The 18627-nt window shown below is 37.4% G+C and overlaps 1 protein-coding gene across 2 annotated transcripts in view; it reads left to right on the top strand.

Annotated features, from left to right (window-relative positions):
• Window positions 1-2892: 2892 nt before the first annotated feature.
• The window catches only part of iqgap2 (IQ motif containing GTPase activating protein 2), a 35696-nt gene continuing 19961 nt past the window's right edge, over window positions 2893-18627 (top strand). For both annotated transcript variants that reach the window (XM_067520497.1, XM_067520498.1), the window contains exons 1-11: window positions 2893-3251; window positions 6004-6103; window positions 12303-12459; window positions 13082-13159; window positions 13800-13876; window positions 15652-15719; window positions 17041-17154; window positions 17262-17440; window positions 17833-17920; window positions 18005-18168; window positions 18470-18557. In XM_067520497.1, coding sequence (XP_067376598.1) covers window positions 3206-3251; window positions 6004-6103; window positions 12303-12459; window positions 13082-13159; window positions 13800-13876; window positions 15652-15719; window positions 17041-17154; window positions 17262-17440; window positions 17833-17920; window positions 18005-18168; window positions 18470-18557 — 1159 coding nt within the window. In that variant the 5' untranslated portion in view covers window positions 2893-3205. The remainder of the gene's footprint in view (window positions 3252-6003; window positions 6104-12302; window positions 12460-13081; window positions 13160-13799; window positions 13877-15651; window positions 15720-17040; window positions 17155-17261; window positions 17441-17832; window positions 17921-18004; window positions 18169-18469; window positions 18558-18627) is intronic.

Consider the following 18627-nt stretch of genomic DNA (forward strand, 5'->3'; position numbering starts at 1 on the left):
TGTTCTCTAGCAAATTATGCTGTGCTTTTATTTTACAACCTATATCTCAAGCCTAGAATTTATTTTATTCACCTTGGCTCATATAGATCATTACTGTGATACAATAAATAGTTATTTTCACATGTGCACATAATAATCATAAGTACGCTTTGCTGTCAGTTTATTAGATATCTACAGTACTCAAACTATTGCAGTGTAAACCTAAAAAGATTAGTAAAATAGAACAGCTCTGCAATTAATCCTATTTTTCTAAAAGTTAATGAAAAATATTTTTCAACTAATTTTGAAGGCCAATAGTCTGTGGTGCTGTTGAACTGATATAAACGTGATAGATAAGAAAATCTGTAAAAGCTCTCAGTAATGCAGAGACAACTGTCAGTACCTGTACGCCAGTTGTCATTCAGTCATGAGTTCAAAGTAATACTTCCATCTAGTGGCAGAAATGAAGTAGAGGTTTATCTGTTGATCAGATGAAAAACAAAATCTCAAGAAATGTATTCATGCAACAATGATTTTCCACTCTGACTAGTATTTCTAGATTCAGGAACTGACATTTATTATAAAACACATTTTAGATGACATCTTATTATAAGTAGATTTGGTGTGTTTAAATGTATTTACATGATTTTTAAAAAATTGACAATCCTGTTACAGGGGCCTTAGAATTTGCTCGATGGATTTGTTAATTTCACGAAACATCACTATCATGAATTTCAAAACTTCATTTGTCAAAACAGTATATACATATGGGGCATAAAAACATTTTTAAAAAAGTAATAATATTTTTTTTTAAAGTAAAAATCTGGCAGTTTACTTTCGCTGATAGGGTTTACTCATATGTCCTGGTTTCAGACACCTGAAGCATAAGCCTTTGCTCTTGTGGACATGTATCGTATCCTTGTGAGAAGAATTAAGGAGATTTTTAAAGTGTTCAAAGGTATGTTACCAATGGCAAAACATTCAAATCTTAGGCGAAGCTTTGATGATACTCTGAGGGCCTTTCTTCTTAGAGCTGGGCTCTACGCTTACATCCTTTTGCATATTTCTTTGCTCTGCAGTGGTGGTGAAGCTCTTTTGACTACCATCTTCCCTCCCTGGTTTGATACTTGAAGGACACTTTATGTGTTCCCAAAGTGAGGGTGCAGTACGACCTGGGCTTCCACGTAGGCTATGGAGAGCTTATAGTCATTACCAAAACACTCCTTTCAACGTTTCTTGGCCTTTTTGTATCCTTGGCTTGGTTCCATGTGAAAACTACTTCCACTACCTCTCTGGGTTGACCACTTGTGTACTCCTCTAAAAAATAAAGCCGCTCACTATCATTCCGTTCTATTCTCCACCCGTGTTTGAATGCTCTGATGAAGAGTCTATAGTCCAGAGGATCTCTACTAAAGTTGAGAATGTTTTGACAATGTTTGGTGTTTATCCAAAATTTCAGTAATATCGTTCTGACACTGATTATCCCTAAACGAAATAAATAAAATAAATAGGGATTGCCTGGATCTCCTTGATGACACTACAGACACACTGTCTTCAGGACTTACACCGTCACTTGCCCTTTGCTTCCTTTTTGCACTGATGTGCCTCTTTAATACAACGGGCAACATCTTCACAAACAAACACGTTCACAAATCAGTTCCACTGAACAAGATTTGAAACCGTGTGCCTCCACAGCTACACACTAAACTTTTCACTTCTACCTTGTTGCGGTCCCCACTACTCTATAGTCTTACTAGCAGCTCTAAAAACTGACCAATAATAATAATAATAATAATAATAATAATAATAATAATAATAATAATAATAATAATAATAATAATAATAATAATAATAATAATAACTGATCTAATAGTTGTACCTTGTAGCTCCTATAGTTGTGTCTGGTCTTTCAAAAAGCTGAGCTAAACTACATCTCCTGTAACAAACTTTGCATAACATTGTTTCTATGACTAGTTACACAACCTGAAAAGGTCAAAAGGCATTTATATGACGCCAATGATGACGTCTTCAGTACGGTTCTACAATGCTTAATCTAACTAACCTTACAAAACACAACATAAACAAAAACAGAGGAAACCCTGGTTAGCTCATACAAGGACATTTTTGGATTAATGTGTAAAAAACATAAATATTCCTGTAATATATGAATTCAACCATAAATTGAGCAATACTTTAAAACATTAGGGAAAAGTACAATAACTGTACAGTAATGTTTCAACAGAAATTTGTGCTGTGGATATAAAATATTCAACAGAAAATGTCTAATGTTTTACAAGCATATACTTTTCACCACCAGGCTAAATAAATAAAAATACATCCCCAATTGGATTGAAGAATGGAGAGTATGGGGATCGGACCACCAATCCTACTTGGGTGGCACCAAAGTTTCCTGAAGAGGGTGTTCAGAATTGTTAAAAGATGTTGGGTGCTGAATGTCCAGTTAAGGGAATTTCTGTTGAATAAACAACAACAAAAATATAATTTGCAAACTGAAGAGATTTGAATACTTCCTCAACCAACTGCTCAACTTCCATTTGTAGGAAAAATAATGTGAAATACTGTCATGTTGCGCAGAGCAAACTGAATGTTGCGGAGTGTCAATATTGTTTTACTGTCACTTGAAATTGGAGCCAAAGTTGTGGAGAAAAACGGTTAATAAAAGGGAACAAAAAAAAGAGCAGACAATGCTTCACGTGCAATATAGGTATTGAGACAATAAAAACAGACTGTATGAATATTATGAAAACACACGTTTAATTATTATAAAATAAGTCTAAATAAAACAGCAGGACGACGGGAGTTATGCGTTCCCCAGTGGCAGTGAACGCGGCACGAGCCAACTTTTGACCAGCAGGTGGTGCAACCTGCTTCAGCTGTATGTCTCGTGCAGTCAATCATGTCATTTCGGAGCGTAGCAGGGCCAAGATAAGCAGGACCAGGAGCAGTGTGATCAGGAGTCAAGTCAAATAAGCACAAAGCATGGCGCTTGTCTGCTGCAACTGAGAGGTGACGCTTTTATGAAACTTCTGCAAACTGCTGTGTCCCACTGACGGCGTCTTTTCCAGTTACCCACGCCAGTTGTTTTATTCACATCAGTGTGTTTTGAGAGGAGCGGCACATTGCGGACTGGCTGCTGTAAGGTTAGCTTAGAAACTGAAGTTATTTCCAGTTCAGACGTGTTCACGAGTGGAGGAAACGAGGCAGGATGTACCATGAAGAAACCACAACTTTACAGAAGCCACGCTATGGAAGTAAGTGACACCTTTTCTGTCTGGTATTAAGGCCATACGTGCTGTCTCTGGAAGGTGAGGGGCAGAGGAAAACTAGGAGCTAATGTAAAGCGCCACACAGGGATGTCTGATGAGCAACAGGTGCTTCACCTGGCTCCGCTAACACAAGAACCCTTCTGTAGGTGTGGCACTGTATGAGAAACGCGGAAAGTAGAAATGTGAAGTGATCAGATGAGAATTAGACTTAACAAATTGTCAAGGAAAGAGTTTTTTTAGTGAAGTACTCACGTGCTGGTTGTTAAAATTAGAAGCTATGACATTTGTCAGTTCAGGGCCTTAGATGCTAGGAATTGAGGGAGCTGCACATAATCCTACATTTTGACCTCTGAACAGTTTGATTGTAGTTTTCCTTGATAGGGCCCCTCAATGCACCACACTGATTTTATCTATTTATTCAATAGCAGTATCAGCCTGTTAACACATAAGGCATTTTCCCATAGGTTAATCATTAACCTGAAGATTTGCTGCTGTTGAGAAATCTGTAACAGATTCCATGACTATGTTAAGAATGAACCAGAGGTAACTGGCAAAAAAGCTAAGACTGCGTTAGGGTTTACTGTAGGTATGCTGTCACATATCAACATCTGTGAGCAAAGTACAACTTTAAGTAATAGCACAAATCAATCATGTTGTTAGTGCAGTATTTTTGCCTCTGCCCTGCCCTATTGAATTTTACTGATGTGGTCTTTCATACAGCCCACCCTACCTGATGCTGTGGCCATTGATAGATGTTTGTCAGATGTGGAAGACTGTGTGATAAGAGTTAGGAGCTTTAAAATAGGTCTTTAGAATATTCCCCTGGGAAACCCCTGGGAACCAGGCAAAGTCATTCCCAGAAGTTTATTTAAAAAATGTCAGACGAACCTTAGTTGATCAATTTGCCTGTAAAATGGACTGTCCTAAAAGAAACGTTGATTTCCTCCCCCACCCCACCCCCAAAGTTTCGACAGAATAGCCCTGAAGCTAAACAAAAGCATGAGTCATAATCATAGAAGCCGTAACTCAGGTCCAGTGGTCCTGTGACACACAGGCAACAAAACCATCCTGAGAGTTAGCTAAATATAATGCTCGGTGCAGGAGTGTAGAACGTCTCTTCCAGGAAGTGAGTGAGTCACTCAATAGGGGTAGTGTGTAATGGCTGCACTGGGGTTGCTTTGCCTCTGAAATTAATGTTCATACAGATTTGCATCCATGTCTACTGCACAGTGGGACCACTGATCTGTGATTGTATGACCAGATGCAGAGCTTATGAGGTGTTCTTATACAACCAGTTGTCAGTCCGTTGGGCACACTGAGCTAAAAGTAATAGTAAATGCTAATTTTTTTTTTTTGTTGTTGTCTCAGAGTGAACTGTAGGATTATTTTGGAACATGTCGCTGTTGTTGACGGTATCTCCATTATTTTGTCCACCTCATAATATATTATAAAAAAGGCTAGGCTAAATAACAGAAAAGCTTTTCTTTGAAGTGCAGTACAGTTTGAAAGCATTACACACTACATCCTCCAAAATGATCATTCACTTGAATCAACAAACAATTGAGGATTATAATCTTTGTTCATTGCAGGACTGTTTTATTAGACTGCAGAATCTTTACTGAGGTATACTAAACAAAATACCAACCGAGTGTTTATGGAAGTGTTTGACCTGTGTTATGCCTCACATCTGAGTATTAGTGTATATGTCAAGCCTATATTGAGACCTAGTGAGCGTTTTATCAGTTCAACTTGGCATCACTAGAGGTGGTAGAGTTGTCGCCCTTAGACAGAAAAGTGATATGTGGTATGCATTTATGCATTTTGCATACACACCTTGTTTCTTCTTTATTTTAACTTACTTGATTTCCTCCATCCTAATAAAGGACCATAAAAAGAACACTTCACAGTGGAAAAACACTTGTTGCTAGACTGTAGTCGAACCTGAGAAAGGGTGCTCGTCCAGTAGGAGAAATTTCTGTGAGCCCCCAGGTCTGAGGTTGTCCATTCAGTCAGCCCGAAATAAAAAGATTTGATTGGATTAGAGCGAGGTAAGAAGACTTGGAGGGTGAAGATCTCATTAAGATGCAGGTAAATGTCAACTCTCAGCAGAAGTCATTTTTCAGTTGGGACTGCTTTGCATGTGCATTTAATTTTTATCATAAAGTTATGCAGGGGGTGTAGTACAATTTTTCGAGAGGCAATATAGCTTCTGGCAAGTAAAATAAACATTAAAAAAATGGCCATGTTTTGTGTTGTTGCTTTGACTTGTTATGTGCACTCTTTAATAAAATTGACCTATATTATCCAAATTCAGATGAACAAAGAATCCACACCAAAAGTAACATTTGGCTGCTGTGCAGTAGTTGTAACATTCTGCAATGTTAGTACAGTTTTCCATTAAAGCATCTAATAAGCATCAGCAAAATATGTTTGTTTTTTTATGTCACACAAACACAAATAAAGTTTTCTTTGTGGAGAAAGTATTTTTGTGATGAGGAGATTGATTACAATCATAGCAAAATGCTGAAAGCAATGAATTATCTTTTATTTATGGTAAAGTTTGTACATCTTGTATTTCATTGTTGGGCCAAACATTATTAACTGTAGACTTGTATAATTAAGACAGGAAAGCACAAGAAAACATGTTTTATGTTGAAAATTGGAAAAGGGAGAAGTGGTTTTTAATTTGCTTGCTTTTTTTTTTTTTAATTTACATTTTTTTTTTTTTTTTTTAAAGCAATCCAGGATGATGAGAGGCTGTCAGCAGAGGAGATGGATGAGAGGAGACGGCAGAACATTGCCTATGAGTACCTGTGCCACCTGGAGGAGGCAAAACGGTAAGACCAGGGGAGTCATTTAGAGCTGACAAGAGGGCAGGAGGCACAGATGTAAGGAAAAACCTAAAAGATAAGAGTTGCACATGCGGACTTTCTCACAACTCGGAGCTTTTAGGAATTATGTTGGATGTGTTCTGGGTTTATTTAATGTTCCTTTGTGTAGCACAGTTTTAAAGATTGTGCGTAGTTATCAAATGGTATCAAAACAGCAGGGAGTTGTTGTGAAAATACTGTGTTGGAGAGAAAGTGAAGTTTGTAGATAAAGGAACCAAGCAGACTGTGACTGAAATAATGTTTGTAGCGTGCAGCTGTAATGACATAAAGGCAGAATCAGCAAGCACATAAGATGATGACGCAGAGCTGTAAGTAGTCATGAGAAGGTGTGCTGGGAGGTGCTGACTGAGTGGAAAGAGTGTCTGCCTTTCCACTGCACCCTGAATATAACTGATTGCTGAAATATTCAAATGGGGGGAAAAAACAACTGGAACTTATTTTTTCCTTTGTAGCTTTAGCGGATATATTTGTTCCTGATTACTCTGATTTTTATTTTTGCTTTTTGTTCTAAAGACGATGTAAACCTGACAAAGATTGTGTTGTAAGGTGCCTGAGCAAAGCCAAACTAAACCACTTCCTGTCTTCGTCACAAAGGCATTTATCTGAACAGAAAAAAAAGGAAGTGGGATCATTCTTTACCTGTGTTTAACACACTGATTTTGTGACACCGCCACCTATTTACACAGAAATAAGTTCCCAGGATGGATTGTTTATACTTAAATCCAGTGGTGATTCAACAGCCAGGCCTACAAGGGACACTCATACAAGTGTGTGTGTGTGTGTGTGTGTGTGTGTGTGTGTTTTTACATCATAGGTTAGTGTTTGAAAGCTAAACTTGCACTTTGACTCCATAAACACTGTTCAAATTGCCTACATTACCTGGTTATGCCCCAGGATAATCAGAGTCTGAGTAGAGGGTTAAGGATAGCTAGACTACACTAAGTGCACATACAGTCATTCAGTATAATCAGACCACACCTAGATCATGGCACATTTCTGTTTCTTTACTGAGCTGGTACAGTACAGTAGACATTAGATGGAAGGCTAGCTAGGGAGCAGATGCTTTAGTAATGCTCCAGTCTACCTCAAGACAACCACTATGCAACACACACACACACACACACACACACACACACACACACACACACACACACACACACACACACACACACACACACACAAAATTTTTCACTTTCTGGCCTCTTTCTGGTACTGATTACCAGAGGTGCAAGGTAGTTGAGTACAAATACTTCATTACCGTACTTGCGTGGAAATTTTAGGTATCAGGACTTTTCCCAAGTATTTACTGTATTTTTCTTACAACTTTTTACTTTTACTCCCTACGTTTTACTGTAAATTAGGAACAGTACTTTCTACTTTTTTATATTTTCATAACGGACTCATTACTTTATTTCTTATTATGCCCAGCAATTATCCACATGCAGGGACAGTTGATATTAACTAGTGTGTTAATCTGGACAGTCCACCTCTAATCTTTCAGTAGCTTTACTTTTGACGCTAGCTACAGGAGGCTCCTTACATGTTTGCTTATAACTTATTTGAAAAGTTGTGTCTCAGTGATTTACAGTCACAAGGAGCTGTTCATAGAAAGACGCGTTGTGTTTGTAGGATAAATGCTGTTATTTCTTTTTTTTGGTTACTGTTATTTGAAGTTAGAAGGCTTAATAATCTTCAGATTATATTATTATGCTATTATACTTTTGGTACATTTCAGAGCCTAGACTTTCACTTTTACTTGAGTAAAGAAGATGAATAAATACTTTTACTTAACTTCAGTATCTTTATTTCTATTTGAGTCCTTTTTTCACCTCTGCTGATTTCACCATCACTCTTATCAATTGTAAAGTGGGACCCATTCTGAGAAACGTGTCATCCTTGATTAGGATTAAGACTGACCTCTAATGAAGCTGTCAGCCACTGACAGCACAGGATTAGGTTCTGCTCCTTAGGGTCAGGAGTCAGCAGTCACTGAAACTGCTGTGAGGAAGTTAATCTTTGACTAGACCTGGGCTGTTATCTTTCATCAATTAGTTTAATAAACACAAATCACAAGGATTTAAATGTCACAAATCTTAAATTGTTTTAGGTGAAAAAGTTGGGGAAAACCTTTGGAGTACTTCCCAGGATGGGTACTTTCAAATTAACTGGAGCTGCTCCTCCAGTATAGATTACACGCTGTGCAGCTAAATGACTACACCAGGATGATGTATTTTTGCTTACATTGTCCATACAGGGATGATGTTTCCTTATAATTGTATCTGAACTTTTATCTGTGTGGTTTATTTTATTTAGTATGGTAACAGCTAGTGTTCTTAAGATCCATGGGGAAAGTTAAATGCAATTAATCCATGGTTCAAGCTACAGTGTGCAACTTAAGCTACCACTAATGTGAGACTTGGAATCAGCCCTTTCTGCTCTGCCCAGCTCACCCTTTCTCTGTTCTAAAAAAGCTTTACTTCACTTGTTATGCTCCACCATTCTGACAATCTTTCATGTAGTCATAGTTAGTAAATATCAAGAAATAAAAATGCAGCAGAAGCACCTAACTCTCCAGTGCTGTTCAACAAGTTTTCACAAGAGACCTCTAGCTGTCCAAATTGATAAGTGCTAAAAAATGTGAAATGGGTTCCATCCGTCACTTTTAAAGCAGATGGATAAACGTACACCAACAAGCTCCATGTATACTAAATACAAACCATTAACAAACACATCTGGCCCATGTAATATAGTCTGTGCCTTATTGATGTGTTTTTTTTTCCCAAGGTAAATAATTAATCTTTTTAATTAATATGACAATTATTGTTGCAAAAAGGCATCTCTTCTTTCTTTTGGTGTATTGGACCATGCCAAAGGGCAATAGTCCACATCTGTCAGCACTGAGCACCGACATTATCTCATTACTTGTTATACCTACTGTTATACCAAGGTTTAGTGTCTTTAACCTGTTGGATTACAATGAATTGTGACATACATTTTATAATTATTATAAATATTCTAAACCAAAACATTACTTTAACTTGGTTACATCACATAAAAATAGTTTTAAAAATATCAAAGTTAAAGACTAAAGTGAGTTCATTCTCAAGAGTTATATTTACAATAAATCTTTGTGTTTTTTTTAAATCAAGATGTCGCTTATACAGATTTCAGCAGTCGTTAAGGACAATTCAACCTGACCTTCCATAGCGCTTTTTTTCACTGTAAATATTTGACTGATAAAAATTATGATGACTTTTGTTATGTTATTATTGTGAACCAGTATGCACAGAAATAAGCTTAAGTTCTCCGTTAACTAAGTAATTACAATTGCTGGTTGTTAAAGTGGTACTTTTATTTAATATGAAATGACATAGATGATGTGAAAGTGTTTTGACTTGCTGATTTAATGTGGTCTTATGGTACAACTTGCATATTTACTGTATTTACAATCACTGGAGATCTTACAGAGATATACAGTCGATTGCCAAGTTGCATTGTTTTCAGTTTGAGTAGATTTTTAACTTTGTTTTGTTGGTGTGGTTGTCTGTTGATAGACACACCCTCAAACAACACACACACCCACAATCTTCTACTTGTGGGGGCAGTTATTGACATAATTCATTCCCAAGCCCCTACCCTTATCTCAGCCATAACATTTAACCTCACCCAAGCCCTAACCTTACCTCTAAAACCAAGTCTTCAAACGGCCCCTCATAAATGTCCTGCAAATAGTATTAAAAAACAAAGCATCTTTATAAGTGTATATGTGTGTTTGTGCTTGCAACTTAGTGAGGACCAAAAAAATCGTTAGGGGCTAGGGAGGTGGGGGGGGGTGGGTGAACAAATATACAACAGCTTCTGAAACAAGACTTTGTACCCTCATCAGAGAGTAAACATTTGATGGTTGACATTTCTATTTTTTATTTATTTATTTATTTGTTTGTTTGTTTGTTTGTCATTAAACGAATACTGTAGTCACAAACCAAAACTCATGACCAGCATGACTTAGCTGCAGCTTTGCTGAAGGCAAAGGAGTATAGTTTATTATTGATGTTATTACTAAGATGGGCCAGTTTGTGTCTCAGAATGCAGAAAACCATGTTTTGTTCAGCCCAGTGAGTCCAAGATTGGACAATGCCAGGAAGACCTGCTTTAAAGTGTTGTAAACAGGAGTGCAAGCCTGTCCTGCTTCAGGAGATGTGTTGTCCCTACATTGTTTTAAGTACAGGAAATGAAATTTCACTCTGTTACCCATGCCGGATGTTCATCTGACTTTTTTTTTTTTCATGTTCCCGCCATTTTTTTTTTTTTTTTTTTTTTTGGTAATCTTGAGTATGATCTACAGCTATAGTGTCACATTTATGGAGATATGAAACCTATGACTCAATAAGTTATTTTGAATTTAATTTGCATCATGCCTATATTGGTAGGGTGGCCGGTAACTCACCATTCAGATGTGGAGTTGGCAAATCAAGCTTACATGTCTTAATTTTTTTTAAGTCAGCTTCAGCTGGTGTAATTATGTGGATTCTTTTTTCCTCAAGGTGTATAATGTACACACATCACTGGGTTTGTGTTGACACTGCATTATAAGTTGTGGTTGTTTAATTTGCTGACTCTTAATTTGTCACACTGGATCACCCACACAGCCTTAATTAATCTAAACAAGGTGTCTGTGGGCATGGACATGGGAGGGAAGGCTTTATTTCTGTAAGACTGAAAGAAGGCAGGAGTTTCTGCTAGGACTGAAACTTTTATATGCATGTGCTTAGTGATTGCGTGAGATGCATTCAGTTGTAAAAATTAGTAACAACTTGCACATTATTGTTTTTGTTTGTTTAGTTGTGGAACCATCAGGACAGGTATAACCATAGTATTACATACTGTGTCACCTCCAGGAGTAAGAATAATGTGTAACACACAAACTTTTACCAAGTTCAGAAATCATTAACCAGCTCTTTGGAATGGATATTTTGTAATAAGTTTGGGAGTACTCTGGTAGAAACTGCCGTAAAGCCACTACTCAAAATTTGAAATGGAAGTTGCATCACTTTAAAAGAAGATTAACATTAATTTAACACATACTGATTCTTTATCAAATTGCTAATTTCCTTTTTCTTAACATGTAAACACCAGAATTTAGGCTAGATAATGATTACCTCTTTAACCTCACATTTTTACTTGGCAAGGAAGCTGAAAACTAACCTTTGTTTAGTCTCAGAGCTCAAAGTGAACATCTGTCCACAGCCCCCATCCAAAAGTATGCTGGGCTCAGTGTGGGTGTTGCCTGTAACAATGCCTAGTTCGCCTTCGCAGCAGCTTACTTTGTTTTCTGTGTGTCACCAAAAATGTTAATTATAGCAGCAAAGGTTCTGGTGTGTGTGTGTGTAGATGTGTGTGTAATAATAAATAAACATTGTACGTACTGTAGTTGTGGTGTGTAACCTTTTAACACTAATCAAATGAACAGCTCTAAAAGTGTCTTTTATAGATTTGAGATCAAAGCTGAACATGTCATGGTATTACTGTATGTTTACACAAAATTTTGCTTTAAATTCTTGCTCAAAAATGCTTAAAAATAAAATTCACACAATTATCAATCTGACATATTAATTATGACATACAGAACAGTGGTGGTATGTTTTATGTTATGCATTTTTGTCTACCACTGCCTTTACTTTTTCTTGGGAATGGAAGGATTCCATGTGTTGAAAAATCAAATATTGACTTGCTGACTACATGCAGTAATTCAGAAACCTAATAACTTTGCTCTGCACTCTGTAGATCTCAGGAGGAAAGATAAACAAATAGTCAGCCATTTGTGTATATTCTGAATGTAACCATTGCGTAGTAGTCATGATTATTAAAGTCAGTAATTTGAGCCAGGAATGTGTTGAAGATTTCACTTGAAATGAAACTGGTTACTTGGACAATTTTTTATTTATTTTTTTTATCTATTTTATCTTCATTGCAGCTAGTTGAGCATCAGCTTAAGATGTTATCCACTTTTTAGCTTTCACAATAATTCATGAACATGTTTGCTAAATACTATAAAATCTAAGCAGTGTATATAAGTGGGGCTCTCAGGCAATCCATTTTTAAATTTGCTTCTGACAGTTTTTCTATGATTTATCTGTGTATACAGGTGGATGGAGGCCTGCCTAGATGAGGATTTGCCTACAACCACAGAACTGGAGGAGGGACTGAGGAATGGTGTCTATCTTGGCAAACTTGCAAATTTTTTTGCCCCCAAAATGGTGTCTGAGAAAAAGATTTATGACAAAGATCAATCACGTTATAAGGTAAATTTCTGCTTTGTCACATTTAACTGACCTCCAATGTCATATGGTAAGAGCCTAGTTAAACTACTTCACTAGCTTGCATCATAGCTGAAAGGAAGACATGTTGTAGCTCTTTAGTTTAAACAGATTTACACAGCAAAGGAGGTAAAGTGTTTGAGCCTTGCTATAACACACAAATACAACAGTGTCTGACCAAAATTTTTTAGTTAGATTTCTGAGCCTTCATTTGACCATTTATTTTTGTCTATCAGACAGCAACTAAGTTCAGGAGCGGGCATGAGGTTATTTTAACTGTTGCATGTGTTTAAAGGGGCAATGCATAGTAGAAATATTTCTGACCATTATATCCAAAGTATATTAAAGATGCTAATGAGCTAGCTTTGGGAGAAGAGGGTGGGGTTACATGGTGTAATGCCTCTTTAAAGACTATGGACTATTAACATGTCTGTCTGTTGTTATTGATGCATTAGATTACAACAACCTATAAATTCTAATGGGTTATACCTAATATCCCTAACATCAATATCATGGATTTTAATTGCACATTTTTCTAACAATTTCTTTCCATTCCCTTTTTATTAAATGGCTACATTTCTGTCTGTGCTCATGTTTTCATTTCAAGAGCAAAGGGCTGCACTTCAGACATACTGACAACACAGTGCAGTGGCTCAGAGCAATGGAGTCAGTGGGCCTCCCAAAAGTAAGGGGCTTGCGCAGCCATCAGTGATATACACCTGCTTCCTGTTTAACAAACCCTTTTTTTGTGTGTGTTTAAAATATTATCACATTAGAGGGCAGAAACCATGAAAGATGAAAGAATTTGTAGATGCAACTAGACAGAATATAAGCCATCTTTACTCTATGATCTATTCTAAAACAATTTTAAACATGTTTGGGGAAAAAAATCTATCCAGTGGCTATAGTAATACCTATACTGTGTTTGATGCACTTCAGACATCGCAAATGTCTGAGTTGAACATTTTGAGTTGCAAATTTAAAGCGTTCACCATTATTCAAACTTCACTACATACTGTACATGTAATGCATTTGTAATGATGATAAAAGGAGCAGAACAGCAACATGAACATTTGTGAATTGTAAAGCTTGTAACTCGCAGCTTGTAACAGTTTTACACAGCCCTCTTTACAAAATGATGCCATGGTTTCGGTCTTTTTCTTTGTGTTCTTTGTGTTTTTATTAATAAGCTGACCTCTTCTCAAGCATCTAGGGGTTCAAACTAGAGGGAACATTGTGATAAATAGTGTGCTGCTGTACGGCTGCAGCAGAATAGAGTGCCAAGAGACTGATATATGAAGAGTGACTATTGTTTCAACTTTCAGATATTTTATCCTGAAACGACAGATGTGTACGATCGCAAAAACATGCCTAAGGTTGTGTACTGCATTCATGCACTGAGGTAAGACTAAACGGATTCCAAAAACAGCGAATTTTCATTTTGCAAACTTCATTTATTTCCTCTAACAGCAAAATTACTCACTTATCTCTAAAACCTTTCGTTTCCACAGTGGTAACATACCCATTTTTGTTTTCCTGAAGGTGCCACACCTGACTATTGGGTGTAATTTAACTTCCAAGAAGGTGAAAAAAACCCACTGGATTAAACTCCTCTTGTTATAGATGACCTTAAGGCTAAGAGCTCGTATCTGGTAGTTAGAATTAAACTGTGAGCTCTTGGGCAGATCAGATTCAGCACGCATTGCATTTGTTTGTTATTGCTGAGTAATGTGTATGTGCTCCAGTAATGTGCACGAAATCCTGTCAGTGACAGGCTACTTAATGTGCCTGCGGCACAGTGTAAGCAACTGGGGCTTGACTTTGACATATAGTGGTTACTGTTTCAGAGTTTGAGAACAGCCTGTATGTATAATAACAAATACACAAAAATGTTTGTATAATTTCTTTATTAAGGGTGCACTGCCTCTTTATCTGTCGATTAAACTCACCTCTAATTCATATGTCAGGAGCAGAAATGCTTTTTTTTTTTTTTTTTGGTAAGTGATGTGAAACAGGAACCTGAAAATGTTATTTCTTGTCAGACATGGATATTTTTATGACCTCTAATAACTGGGTTAATGGTTTATCTCAAACCATTTAGCTGGTTGTACCGAAGCAGATGTTTGGTGGTTATGTTCATAAGCCTTCGGGGCTTGATTAGCCTGCTTAAGTCCTTGTTTTTCAGTTGAGATGACTGAATAAACTGAAGGCACAATTTTATCTATCTGACCCAACCAGTCAACCAAACACAGATTTAGGGAGTGGCTATACAAGTAGCTTAGATTGTTTTCTCTGTTGTAGTGTTTTGGTCAGGTCCTAAGAGAATTGATTTCCTTCCCCCCCCAATGCACACACGTGCTCTTCCTTCCTGCAACTCCAGCTTAAAGTCCCACAAGGACATGCTCTTGCTGGAAAATTGAAAGGGAACTCAATATAACAGAGAAAATCTGTAGCTTGCATGTGTCTTCTGACAAAGTGGGAGACATGCAGCACTTAATTTGTTGTCTAAACCCAAAAGGACAACATGGAATTAAAAAATGTGATCCACATTCTGTAGAGAGCAAGCTGCTCTAAGCTTGTCAGCTGATTGTCTGTAACCTCTGTGGCTTGTAATGGGCCAACTTTATTAACCCGTCAGATGTTACTGTGTATCAGACTAAATCAGCTGCTTGCACATTGCAACATTAGCCTTTGTGTAGGTAGATATTAGTTGTCTAAACCCCCTGTGTGCCAGGGTCAGAGAGCATTTCATGTTTACACACAAACCGTGACCAAAGGGCAAGATGAGCAGCTACAACTGTTTCATTCAGACCAGGGCAAATGACAGACCTGCCTTAAATATCTATAATTCATTATCACTTATCAGTTACCTGTGAGAAGATGAAAGTTTTATGAAGTTTCCAGCCACCTGCTTGTTGAATTCAGTGCTCAGTGGTGGACTGAGCCTGCGATGTGCTGTCAATGTTGGAATCTGTTGTAACAGTACCCCCCTGTGGTGAAAGTATGACACCTCAAGGGGAGACAGCGGGAACAAGAAAAATCCTGAAGTAACAAAACAAATCCAAAAAAGGCACTAGATTTCACTATGAGACTGTAGATCCACAGAATCTTTTGAACTTTTCATTCTTTTTTTTTTTAATATATAAATTACATTTTACATTCTGTTTTTTATTTCAGCTTGTACTTGTTCAAACTGGGTATTGCACCACAGATCCAGGACCTGCTAGGGAAAGTGGCTTTTACAGGTAAGTCTTAAAACAAAGATATAGCAAAAAAAAAAAAGATTGTTGCCTTAGGGCATATGCAAATCTTTTATTAGCTACATTAACAATGATGCAGTTGAGTAAAAGTCTTTCTGGGATATAATTAAGCAGAAAAATGTTAGCATGCGCTCTCCTGCTTAACTCTGTTTGAATCATCCTAGCCATTTAATTATTAGTGTTTAGGACACACAAAAACAGTTTTAATGCATTTGACATTGCACAGTGCAACATTTGTACAACAGAAATACTATAGCATAGGAAACATAGTGAAACAAAATAAATACATCTAAATTATTCAGTGTATATCTATCGAGAGATAGATATTGAGACCAATTTGTGGCTGAACAGTGTGTCTGGTTACACTATTTTATCAGATACTTTCCTTAAACTCAGAGGCATGTTGGAACTTTTCCCAATATATCTCTGCTCTGATATGAGGCTCTGCACTTTGTTTGTGCTGTGACTAAATGCATAACATATTTATATCCTTCCTCCTGTATGACAGATCTATTGTTCCTCTGTCTGTCTGGTGTGTGTCCAATATTTGTGTTGTTTAAAAAAGGGTGAAACTGAGTTTTGTTTTTTAAACATTTTAACAGCTGACTTTAGCAGATTTACACAATTTAATTATGACCACATGTAGTTGGAAGTGACAAATAATAATTCCGGTTGTTAGAACATTGTAAAAAATGACTAGATATAGATATACAGTACTTAAAATCCTGATTTATTTCTTTTGTTTTGTGCAGTTCCAATGATATTTTAAGAATCCATGCCAGCTATGTTTCCAAAAACCTCTGATAGTGTGTAAAATATAAACAAAATACAATATGATTTGCAAATCATTTAAAACTAATATTTCAACAAAGCTGGAACAGGGGAAAGTTTACCCCTGTGTTGTATTAACTCTTCTTTAAATCACACTGTGTTTAGAAATTGAGGAGAAAAATATCAAATGTTTTTGGAAATATGAGTAGTATAGCTAAAATAGCTAGTATTGTGGAGGTGTGTCTTCCACAGACCACAGGCTCAGTGGTTTAATGTATATTTTATTATGTTGAACTGTCTCTGGGCAAAACACTGAACACCTAACAGCCCAGTCCCATCCCAAGCTTTGCAGTGCCGGTCCAAGCCCGGTAGAAATTGGGGATGATTGAGTCAGGAAGGGCATCCGACGTAAAAATCTGTGCCAAATCAACTTGCGGACAATGATCCGCTGTGGTGACTCTCATCTCATGGGATAAGCGGAAAGGACAAAAAAAAGTGTAATTTTCTCTGCTACTTACATGTATCTGTTTTCTAGAGGAAGAGATCAGTAACATGAGAAGTGAGCTTGAAAAGTATGGCATTCAAATGCCAGCTTTCAGTAAGATTGGTGGTATCCTGGCCAATGAGCTCTCAGTGGATGAAGCTGCATGTAAGTACTCTAATAGTTGACATTTGACAGAGTTGACATACCTGGTGGGATTTTCTAATGTATTTTGGCCAACACTAAAATGTTGCCACTCACTCTGTTGTCTTCAGTGCATGCTGCCGTGATTGCCATCAATGAGGCAGTTGACAGGGGTCAAGCATCTGTGACAGTGGGAGCCCTGAAAAATCCTAATGCAATGCTGAAAAACACCCAGGAAGCTCTGGCCCAAGACTACCAGGACACTTTAAGCAAGGCCAAGGCCCGTAAGCAGGATCAGTCCTCGGGGAGGGTAAGAAGCCTAATGGCAACTTCTTAACACAATCTTCAAACCAAGTTTAAGGAAATAAAACATTTTAACCTTGAATTCAACGTATGTTGAAGTAGTCTTTTATATAACGGCACTGTCTAATGCTGACACCTATAGTAACGAGAAGGTGGGTACCCACATTGACAGATGGCACATTACAGTAGCTGCAATATCAGTTGTACTTTATTGAACACTAACCCTCCAATTAACCGGCATCTTACTTCCCATTCTTTTTACAAATACTGCAAAAACCGAGCTATCTAATTCCACCAAATGGCTAAATGTGATCTGTAAAACATGCAACTCCTATATGCTATATGATGTAAAAATTATACATTTTTGTATGTAGAGGTATTTTTTTCTCTCTTTACTAGCGCTCATCAGTTTCTACCGAAGAAAGAGATGTGTATGAGGAGCTGCTGACTCAGCAGGAGATCCAGGGCTGCATCAACGTTGTCAATAGTAAGGACCTTCTCTCATACATGACTGTCACTAAAGAAAACAGATTATCCCTCGTTGATGTCCGTTATGGTTTCCCGTCTCCAGTCGAGGCAGCAGTGATGCAGGTAAATCGAGCAGTGTCGACGCAGGATGAGGCTGCTCTGCTAGCTGCCCTTAGGCTTGAAGCTCTGGCCCTGTTAGGTGTTGAGGAGTCAAACTCTAGCTGGTACCTGGAACATTTTACCACCCACTGCCAACATAAATCAAAGGTATGAGTTTGTTTGCTCGTCCGTTACTGACACAAGTTAATTGTGTTTATTTTAGGTGAGATACATAAAATAAACCATCTCTTTGTCTGAGGAGATACAGGAATAAAGAATTGCAGCTGCAGTCATTGCTTTTTTACAAACTGAAATATGTGTTATAAAAAAAATAGAATCACATCTTCAGAGAATAAGTTTTCCTCCACTGCAACATCAGTTAGTATAGACAGGCTTGCATTAAAGTGTGCTGAATAATGACGGGATCTTGGTGGTTTATCTCCATTGTACTTTAAATTTTGTGCTGCAGGATGGAGGGAGGGCTGTGGTGTTGGACAAAGATGAGATTCAAAGAGTTGTCAGCTCTTGCAATGACTTTGCTGAGGCAGAGAGAAGAAGTAAGCATTGTTTGTAACTAACATTACCAAGGATGTATATTAGTAGTAAAATCTAGTCAGTTCTCCATGA

Source organism: Channa argus, chromosome 11 (assembly GCF_033026475.1).
Source record: "Channa argus isolate prfri chromosome 11, Channa argus male v1.0, whole genome shotgun sequence".
NCBI classification, from domain to species: Eukaryota; Metazoa; Chordata; class Actinopteri; order Anabantiformes; family Channidae; genus Channa; species Channa argus.